The sequence below is a fragment of the Panicum virgatum genome, chromosome 1N (assembly GCF_016808335.1).
Source record: "Panicum virgatum strain AP13 chromosome 1N, P.virgatum_v5, whole genome shotgun sequence".
Lineage (NCBI taxonomy): Eukaryota > Viridiplantae > Streptophyta > Magnoliopsida > Poales > Poaceae > Panicum > Panicum virgatum.
In genome coordinates, this window is record NC_053145.1 from 8,000,375 (window position 1) to 8,010,301 (window position 9,927).

Below are 9,927 nucleotides of genomic sequence, written 5' to 3' on the forward strand. Positions count from 1 at the left end.
TGCTGCCGCCACCGCTGCCGCTCGGCACTGCACTGCACCCCGATTGCCACCGCCCCGCGCCCCTTTTGCTGCCGTCGCCGTTGCGCCTCGTGCGCGTCTCGCTGGATGAGAAGCACCTGTTCAACATTTCAATTTTAGTATTTTTAACATTTCATGCTTCCAATTTCAACATCTTGTCTTTCTAGTTTTAATATTTAGAAAGTCAAATGTTGAATCTATTTAAGAAAAATGTTGAACTAATCTTATTAAAATGTTGAACATATTTGCAGCAGCTAAGGCCCTGTTTAGTTCGCGAAATTTTTGGATTTTGGAACTGTAGCACTTTCATTTTTATTTGGTAATTAGTGTCCAATCGTTGACTAATTAGGCTCAAAAGATTCAGCTCATCATTTACAGCTAAACCATGCAATTTGTTATTTTTTAACTACATTTAAATCACCATGCATGTGTCCAAAAATTCGATGTGACAGGGAATCTTGAAAATTTTTGGGAACTAAACATGACCTAATTAGGTCAAATGAGTTTTAAAAATAACTAGCTTACATATCTTCCACAACAAAATATATAGGAGCCCCAAGTGTGCCCGCTTGGACCGCCGCCTGAGAGGAGAGACGGCGATGACAGCGGCGGCGGAAGGATCGATGTTCTCAACGCCGGCGTCGTTCGCCGGGCCGGACACCGGCGGGATGCGCTCAATGCAACTGCGCAATGCCGCGCAACGCGGCCCGGCGGCGCGACGACTAGCTACAGCGTGGCATGGCATGCCACGACTCTTCATGGCGGCACGCGTTTGCAAGTGAGGCGTAGCAGCTGATGATGAAGCTCTGCTCAACATCCGTGTCGGCAGCAATTACTCCCTATATCGTTTTTACAAATCTCGTTACACAATTTTAGCATGCAACACACACACTGACACACACAGTGTCTAGATACACAAAACGACTTATAATTCGAAAAATGGAGGGATTAGTATATATCGTGGAGGAATTAATAAATATCTCAACTAAAAACTCATAGTCAAATTATATATGCATACATATATGTGTATATATATCCATGAACAAATGGCAATACTATTATATAAACTAAATTAAAAGAATCGCACCTCCTTAATTACCCCATCCCCATTTGAGGGCCGGGGCAGCAGTTCAATTAGCTAGTTCGCTGTTCCGATTCGTACGATAATCCCATCAAAAAAAAATTGCACGATGATATTTGCTGCACATATACAGAGCATGCCCAAACATTCGAGCCATGCTTGCATCCATGTACGCCGTGTGGCCAGGCCACCATCACGCACACTGTGTGCATGACATGCCAAATCATTGGGAGAGGAAAAGCGTTGTGCCAATGCAAGCATACGGAACCGGTTCCTCTGCAGTACTGCAGAGGGACTCGGTGCCACTGACCTGCGGGCCCCATGGTTCAGGGGGCTACAGGTCAGTGGGAGAGTCTTCCTGTAGTACGTACTGCAGAGGAGACTCATCCGCAAGCATACGCTGCTGCAGCCTACCAGAAGCCACTTGTAGCCTGCTTCTTCCGAGGGTTGGCAAGCAAAAGTGTCATCACATTCCTCTGTCCTTTAGTTCTTCCACCAGGGCGTACGCCACGCACTGCTGTTCGTCGTCAGTTAATGCAGGCATGCAGCTCTGTAAATTCCTGCAGAATTTTTGTGGCATTGCATCAGAAAGGATCAGTAACAACTCAAGCACGTAAGGTACCTTATTTGTCAAGCATATGCATAAACTCCAACAAGCTGCATGTACATATATATACATCTAAAAAAGATCCAATAAGTTGCCTGCATATATTTTTGGGCGAAAGGAAATTCACACTTCTGACAGTGTGATCGATGATCGAAAAACCGTACCAACAATTCAGAAAAGAAAACCTTTTAGAGCCGTAGCCATCCAAACTCCAAACCCTAGATGGCCGTGTTTGGATGCAACCACGAAAACTTTTGCACTAAAAGACGAATGCACGCATGCAGTACTAAATGAAGTCTATTTGTAAAACCTTTTTAGGAATGGGTATAAATTTTCGAGACGAATCTAATGAGCCAAGTTTCATCGTGATTGGCTACAGTGATGCTACAGTAACTGCGCTCAATTATCCTCTAACCGTGCGGTCAAAGGCCTCATTAGATAGAGCAACTGCTACAGTACCATAGTTATGGAGGTAATTTTGTAATTAGACTTTATTTAATACCCCTAATTAGTGGTCAAAGCATCGTTTCTCTCTCATCAAAACATTTTCACATCTAAACCAAACATGGCCATATATAAACCCAATAGAGTGAGTCGACACTTGTAGCAGTCTAGCAATCAAACGGCTATAATAATGCAAGTGCCGGTCGAGCGAGGGCTAGCTAGCTCTACATATCTAGGCTTAGCTGGAGTCGATCGATGTGATATGAACATTACGCCAAGACTATCTTTTAACCAACTGTGTGGTGGTGCTTTCGTTTTCTCTCCCGTCATTTATTTATTTTCTCGTGCCATACTCTACGGTTATTAAATACATGTAAGCATATGTTTTAAAATGTTAAAATACAATCAAGTACGTTATACAAGAAGATCTATCTAAATTATGACTTTCTGTTTGTTTCAAAAAAAATTATCACTTTCTGATGGCTAGGGACATATATATAACCTTTAAACCAAGCAACACAGTTGACTTATCAATTATGTTGGGAGAAAGTCAAGTTAAGCTCCTTATGAAAAAGACCTACTATATTCCTTAAAAAAGAGTTAAATACACCAGCAGCCCTCGAACTTGTCCCCAGGTGCCACTTAGGTTCACGAACTTGCAAAATCAAAATCTGACACCCTGAACTTATTATGGACCTAAGTGACACAACTTAACAAGTTCAAGGTGTCAGATTTCGATTTTGCGAGTTCGTGGACCTAAGTGGCACCTAGGGACAAGTTCGAAGCTGCTAGTGTATTTAACTAAAAAAAGACCTACTATATCCTGGTAAGCATATGAAAAGTAACAAGTGCAACAATGTATTTCTCTAAAATGCATGCTAAAATGTGAATATACCGTTAGCGGATGAGTGAAGATCTGTGTGAAACCAAGCAAATAAGTAGCAAAGAACTGAGGGGTGAGCATGCAGAGTTTTCTAATACACATGATCTCACTTTTTAATTTATGAGTCAGTGGACTAAATCATAATAGTAATACATAATGAAGAAAATGCATTGACATAGATGCATGCTAAAACTGAAAAAGAATAATGAAAAAATAGGTGAGATCAGAAAAGTAGCAGAGTATTTAGCTAGAATAACCTCCCCATCTTCCTAACATTATTATATATTAGAACTAGACATCTAGTGGTATTCAATTTTGTTTATTACAAGCTGCTGATGCCTTTAAAACAACCTAAAGTGGTCCTGACGAAAGAAAGCTATCAACTGATCTTATTCCTAGATTTTTTTTCCACTTTCTATTTAGCATAAAAAACAATGTAAAAAGGTACTTGGATATTTCATAAAAGTTTGAAATTTTATTTCAAAACCTCAAAAAGTTGTCTGCAAGGACGGATTCAAGAGGACGTACATATCTAAAACATCCACAAAATATAGCATGGACTAACAAAGGTAAACTTCAATGTTCTAACTAAACAAATGTTTTGCCATCTCTCAGACAAAGACCAACTTTGTCTCTTTCATTTGACATTTCTTTTCTTTCCATGAAAATAAGAAGAAAGGATGCAATTGTCATATATAATTCAAACTAATAAATCACACATTCAAAAACAAAAGAGAGAGACAGCATGATTGCCGCCTTTTTGCTCTCCCTTTTCATCCAACCGAATGAAGTGGCCGTGATGCAAGAAGAATGATGCATATGGAGCCGTTAGGAAGATCACATTGTACATAGATTTTATCCAAGCATGAAAGCCAAATGGCCAGCCAGCTAGTAATAATCTAGGAGTACTATCAAGCATATCTAGTACTAGTAGTGCTGCATTTGCATTGATGGCCCGCTTGGGTTAGGTGCCAATGAACACGGCATGCACGCAAAAATCCCAATGCAAGTCAAGGCATATACAGAGAGGAAAAGCTAGCTGGACGAATGCATGGGTCCATCCAACATCCAAAAGAGAATGATCTCTGCTGAGAGAGGACGAGGAGCCAACTCAACAAGAGAGAGATGATTCAGGATCGCAGGCCGGCCAGCAAAAGCGGGTGCTTGGTTTTGAGAAGTCCCATGATTTTGTTCCAGGGGGGGACAGAGAGCAGGAATTAGGGCAGCGCCGGTCGCTGATGCATGGGATCATGCCATTTCTGTAGTGTGTGCTGCTCTCCTAAGGATGGGGCAGCTTGCCAGCATATCAGGGACACATGAGGCAGGAAACAAGCACCACAGCCTCCTCCTCCTCAACATATGAGGGGACAAATGAGTATTTTTCCCCCTCTCTTCTTACAAGAACACAACATACTAAACATATATACTAGTCTAGCTTCTAGTCTTAATTAGGATTGACAGTCATTAGCTTGTCCGGTTTTGTAAGACTTTTGCAGGCTGTGTGTCTTTTTAGCAGAGGCCGGAAAAATTTCAAAACGATGTATCACCTTATGTATCACTTTGAAATTATTAAAAGTTCCCTTTTCCAAAAAAAAAATGTCTAGCTTCATGTATAGTATACTATTAGCTAGTAAATGTACTGGCCTTTCGCGGCACACAAGAGTGATCATTATTACCTTGAGTAAAATAAAAAGACCAGCCAAATGAGCATTAGTTTATGTCTAGTGGAGGGCCAAAGCATGATTAGTTATAATGCAAACAACCGCATCAAACAGCAAGAAAGGGCAAGTGAAATTTCAGGATAAACTTTAAAAATGATGGACCCAATCCACTGATGAGAGGCATAGGAACTTCAAGATCCTCTTCATTGTTTGGGATTGAGCAAATCGATTTTATATGCGACTTGACCTAATTTTCGCAGGAGCATGCAAATGAGGCGTATCCCTTTACCATTACAATATTGTCACCATTAGATAGCCCATATCAAAAATGATGAGCAAACCATAACAACTCCACCAAATATGAGAGAGAGAGAGAGAGAGAGAGAGAGAGAGAGAGAGAGAGAGATGGAGGGAGGGAGGGAGAGAGTATGTATAATTAAAAAAAATGAAAAGCAAAAGAATTGGTAGTAGCTAGTGGTAGAAAGACGGCTTACCAAGTTGAGCAATTGAATTATGCCAAAGATCCTCGCATGGATCTCCCAATGGTGCGTTCCCATGCAACGTGTCCTTTACGCACATCCACAGCATCTTCTTCCTCCTTCGTCCATTGCAGTACACCAAAAGTAGTAGTAGCCCTCCAAGATTGAGCTGCCGCCATAGCCCAAGCTTGAGAAAGGAAGCAAAGCAACTAGCTTTACCTAGAACCATGTTTCTTTTTCCCCCAGCCAGATCCTTTTTGCATGGACGCTTGCATGCGCGGTCTTCTTCTTCCCTCAAAACCCACTCACTAAAGCCATCTCTTCAACCACGAGATCACCAGCTCGCTCAAGTACCATTGATGGTGGCAATGCGGTTGTGCAGGTGGCCTGCATAATTAGCTAGCGAGCGAGAAGCCATGGATATGGAGCAGGTGCACCCTGCCGAGGTCGAACATCTATCACTGGCCTCCTCTTGATCGATCTACTGCCAAGACGAAACCGACATGAGCGGCCGCGTCTGCCAGCCGAGGAAGCACGCACCGCGGGCCTCCTCGGCGACGTACCCCTCCGACGGGTAGTGCAGCCGCAGCAGCAGCCGTGCCTGCGACACCGCGAACGCGCTCAGCGGCCGCGGCGAGAGGCCAGCAGCGCGAGCGGCGGTGGCCCAGGAATCGAACCCTCGGGCTCGCCGGCCAGCGTGTCCCGGCGCCACCACCGCGTCGATCTCCTGGCCGAGGACCTCCTGCTCGACCGCGAGACGGTCAGCGCTGCCCGGCGGCGCCGTCGCCTCCAGGGCATCGAACACCGCCGAGTAGTAGTCCATCGCTGCGGCCACCCCCCGGTGTAGGTCCTCCGCCGGGCAGTTGCTGCCGATGCCCGCTTCCCTCTCGGCGAGGGTCACCACGGAGGGGTTCATGGATTTGACCCAGTTCAGGAACGCCGCGATCTCGCCGTCGCTGCCGAGCTTGTGCAAGAACAGCACGCAGTTGACGGCCAGCGTCTCGTCCGGGTGCAGCTCCAGCTCCGTGACCGGGTCAGCGGCGAGCTGCGTGGTGCAGGGGAGGAGGAGAGGGTGGAAGCGGAATGGGAGGTTGAGGGAGCCGGCGAAGGCGCGGAGACGGTCGCCGGTGCGGAGGAGCACGTCGCGGTCGGGGCCAGCGCCCGTGATCCGGACCTCGGGCGGGCCGAGATCAGGGTCCGCGCGGTCGGCGATGGCCTGGAGGAGCGGCGGCCACTGCACGCCGTGCGCGGCGTCGAGGTCGACGATGTGCAAGCGCCGCGCGCCGCCGCTAGCGGCAGCATCCAGGATCGCCTGGTTCGCCGTCAGGTGCGCGAACCGCAGGAATGGCGCGATCTGGTTGTACGCCAGGTACGCCGTCGCCGACGGCGCCCCGGGGGCCGAAGAAGAAGCCGCTCCGCCCGAGGGCGCGGCGACGTCCTCCCCGCCGGCCCTGTCGCCGTCCACGCGGCGGGCGAGCGCGCGGGCGAAGTGGTGCGCGAGGCGGTCGGCCGCGTCGCCCCGCGGGTCGGCGGTGGACAGGACCTCGGCCGCCGCGCGCCGGGCGCCGTCGACGTCGCCCCGGTGGAGGAGGCCGGCGCACGCGAGCACGAGCCCTCTAAGCGAGGAGGGTCCGGCGGCGGCGGCGGCGTCCTGCCTCTGGTCCTGCTCGCGCGCGCGCGCCGCGGCGTCGCCGTCGTGGCGGGGTGCGCCGAGCATGGCGGCGTCAGGGCGCGGTGGGCGCCGGAGCGCATGGCTCGGGCGGGTTAATAGCTCCGGCCGGGTAGCATGTGCCCGGGCACGGGCAGCAGCTTCCGTGACAGGACATGCTCAGCTGCCAGGTGCTTCCGTGCTTGCGCAGAGAGAGAAAGAAGAGGGGGAGAGAGAGAGACGAGCGAGCTAGTTGTGGACTTGGTTACTTGAGGTGTCTTTTCTCTCTCTAGCAGAGATGATGAGAGATTGAGAGGAAAGGTGGCATGGCAAGCTGCATTCTTTTACCCACTGGTGGACTTTGAGTGAGAATGGTCAAGCTGCTTCTTTTCTTTCTTTCTTTCTTTTGGAGAGAGAGATAGAGAGAGAGAGGAATCTAAACTCATCTAAGTGGTAGTATTACACTAATACAGTAATACTCTACAAAGTATGTGTTAGAGTGGGCCAACCAAAAAATGAGGTGTAGTATGCATCATCATGCATGCAAGCATGGTAGAGATGGGTAGACCGTAGGTGTAGGTGTAGGTGTAGGACTAGCCTAAGAATACGTAGCAGCTACGGTCTACCGCGTACGAATACTCGGTCGCTGCCGGCCGGGCAGTCACGTCGACGGGCAAGCTAGCAGTAGCTCTTAGCCGATTGGGAACCAAGGCGCATGAGTTTTGCAGGAATTTCGCAGGAACACGATATATTCTCTTCATGATGTGTTTTTTGAAAAATTCTCAACCTTGTATCTTGTAAACATTGTCCTCATTCAGCGCAGGTATTTCGACGTGACAAACAGAAATAATGGGCTTTTGGAGCTGTATTGGTGTGTTGTGATGTTTTTCTTTTGTCAAAGATAGTGTGGTTCTGTTTAATAATTTGTTTGTTTTTAAATTATGTGTTGGCAACATGCCAAATTTGATTTTCTGAAACGAATAAAAGGAATAAAGGGAGATTCTTTCATTCTGTGTAGATTCCTTTTGTTGTTTAGTCTTCTCTTGCGATTTTTTTTTGTGTATACAAATATACAAGAGACAAAGTTCATAGCAGCAGACTAACCCCAAATTTCTGCATGGTTATTAAAAAGGAATTAAATCATTTGACATGTCCTTCCCCTGTTTGTAGATAATGTAGATGTTTGATCATAGTTTTTAACTTGAACATGATACTTGCTAAGTACTTTTTTATACAAAGTCCAATGAAACTGTTTACTTACGGTTGATCCAAATTAACCTTATACTCAAAGTTAAAGGTAGACAGGTTTGACGTTAACATTATACGATGTCACCCATTACATACTATTATAGATGTAATGTGCATTCCAAGATCCAAAATTCTTAATTTTGACCATTATTTGACTTAAGACATTGTAGATTAGCATACATATTTAGTAGTCATGACTCATGAGCTCAGCAATGTATAAGATATTAACATTGAGATCATTGTATCAGAGATCACATCTAGCCAAACCCTAGCCAAAAGATGGACTACACATCTGTGATCATCTCCGTGACGTCCCGGTCCTCTCCTCCGGGCCGGTCCTGTGTGCACACTGAACAGCGCACGCACACACGCAAAGGCAAAGCTGTGGGGCGACAGGGACGAGACAGGGCCGACTTGGCAATCATCCCTCCTGTCCCGTTCTGCATGGCATGGCTGGATCTCCTACCTCTCCTCCACAGATGCCGAAACGCCCTGCCAGGCTCGCTGCTTCACGTGCTGCCCCCGCCATCTCCCTCCCAGCTCCAAACAATTGGAAGCTTCCCTGTAAAAAAATGTCCATGAGTGAGAGCACAGACCCTGAGCTGAGCTCTCACATCAGATGGGAGGCATCTTGATAGGGGTACGACGCCCACAGTAGCTACGCAGCTAGCAGCAAGCAAATGGAATATTTCAGGGGCAGCCAAACGCTTGAGCTGCAGGGCCAGGGCGGCCCTGTGCTCTGGTTGTGGATGGATAGAATGACTCAAGGGGTGTTTAGTTGTTGAAATAGTTTAGGTTTGGGTACAATAGCATATTTCGTTGTTACTTAACAATTAATGTCCAATTATGAATTAATTAATATTATTAGATTCATCTCGTATGAATCAGTTAAATTGTGCAGTTAGTTATTTTTTTCAACTGCATTTAATGCTTCATGTATGTGTTCGAAAATTTGATGTAACAGTTACTGTACAAATAAATTTGGGAACTAAACGCTGCCTCAGCTGATCTGATCTGCTCCCAGATGGTAAAAGTCTACTATGATGATCAGCCCTACCCGCAGCCACCTGAATTGCACTGTTGCACATCATCCATATCATCACCCTGAAAATTTTGCAGTTTTGCATTGCTTCCAGTTCCGGCCCCTGCAAAAATCTTTCAAAAAAAAAGGTAAAGGTAAAAAGAATTAAAAGAAGACAAAATATATAAAATTGCACAGCTGTGCTGCACCTGCATATATTGTGACATTGGGTCATGCAGGGTCTTGAGTGGGGGCTCAAGGGAGATGTACTGAAGGGGCACGCACAGTCAAGGACATGTGGGGCCAGGGCGTGTGATACTATAATGCCAGGCCAACACATTAGATAACACAAAGATGAGACAGGAGGAGGCACGGGTTAGTTAACAAATGAGGCAGACAAATCCAATCCACAGATTAAAGGCATGCTGCTCCACTCGTATTGCTTGTTTATCTGGCTTGCTGACCTTTAGGCACTGCTTTTCTTTACTTTATTCGATTTGATTTCCTCATTCAAGTATTTGTTTTATTTGGATCTTCTCATCCGAATCTTTATTTCATACAGTGCGTCAATATGGATGAACTCACCAATTGGGCAGTGCAACTGGTGGCAACAGCCACCTTGCTGTTTTTTTTTCCTCAGATGCGAGAACCTTGCTGCCAAGCTCTTTTCAGTTCAGTCCCATCAGAGTGCTCTCACAACTACTCTTGCCCAAGTCCCAAAAACGCGACATATCATGCAAAAGTCAAACACAAATCTTTCAGATCATATTCGCCAAGGCACTAAAAGGGCCAAAGGTCCAAAGGATGCTCCAACGAGGTCATGGAGGCAAATTCTCT

At 46.4% G+C, this 9,927-nt stretch overlaps 1 protein-coding gene across 1 annotated transcript; it reads right to left on the reverse strand.

The window, feature by feature from the left end:
• Nucleotides 1-1,192: 1,192 nt before the first annotated feature.
• Nucleotides 1,193-7,063, reverse strand: LOC120654981 (protein MONOCULM 1-like). The gene is made up of 2 exons (XM_039932685.1): nucleotides 5,189-7,063; nucleotides 1,193-1,659 (listed from the first exon to the last, which is right to left on the reverse strand). The coding sequence occupies exon 1, from the start codon at nucleotides 6,888-6,890 to the stop codon at nucleotides 5,655-5,657; it is 1,236 nt and encodes a 411-aa protein (XP_039788619.1). The 5' UTR covers nucleotides 6,891-7,063; the 3' UTR covers nucleotides 1,193-1,659; nucleotides 5,189-5,654.
• Nucleotides 7,064-9,927: the final 2,864 nt, after the last annotated feature.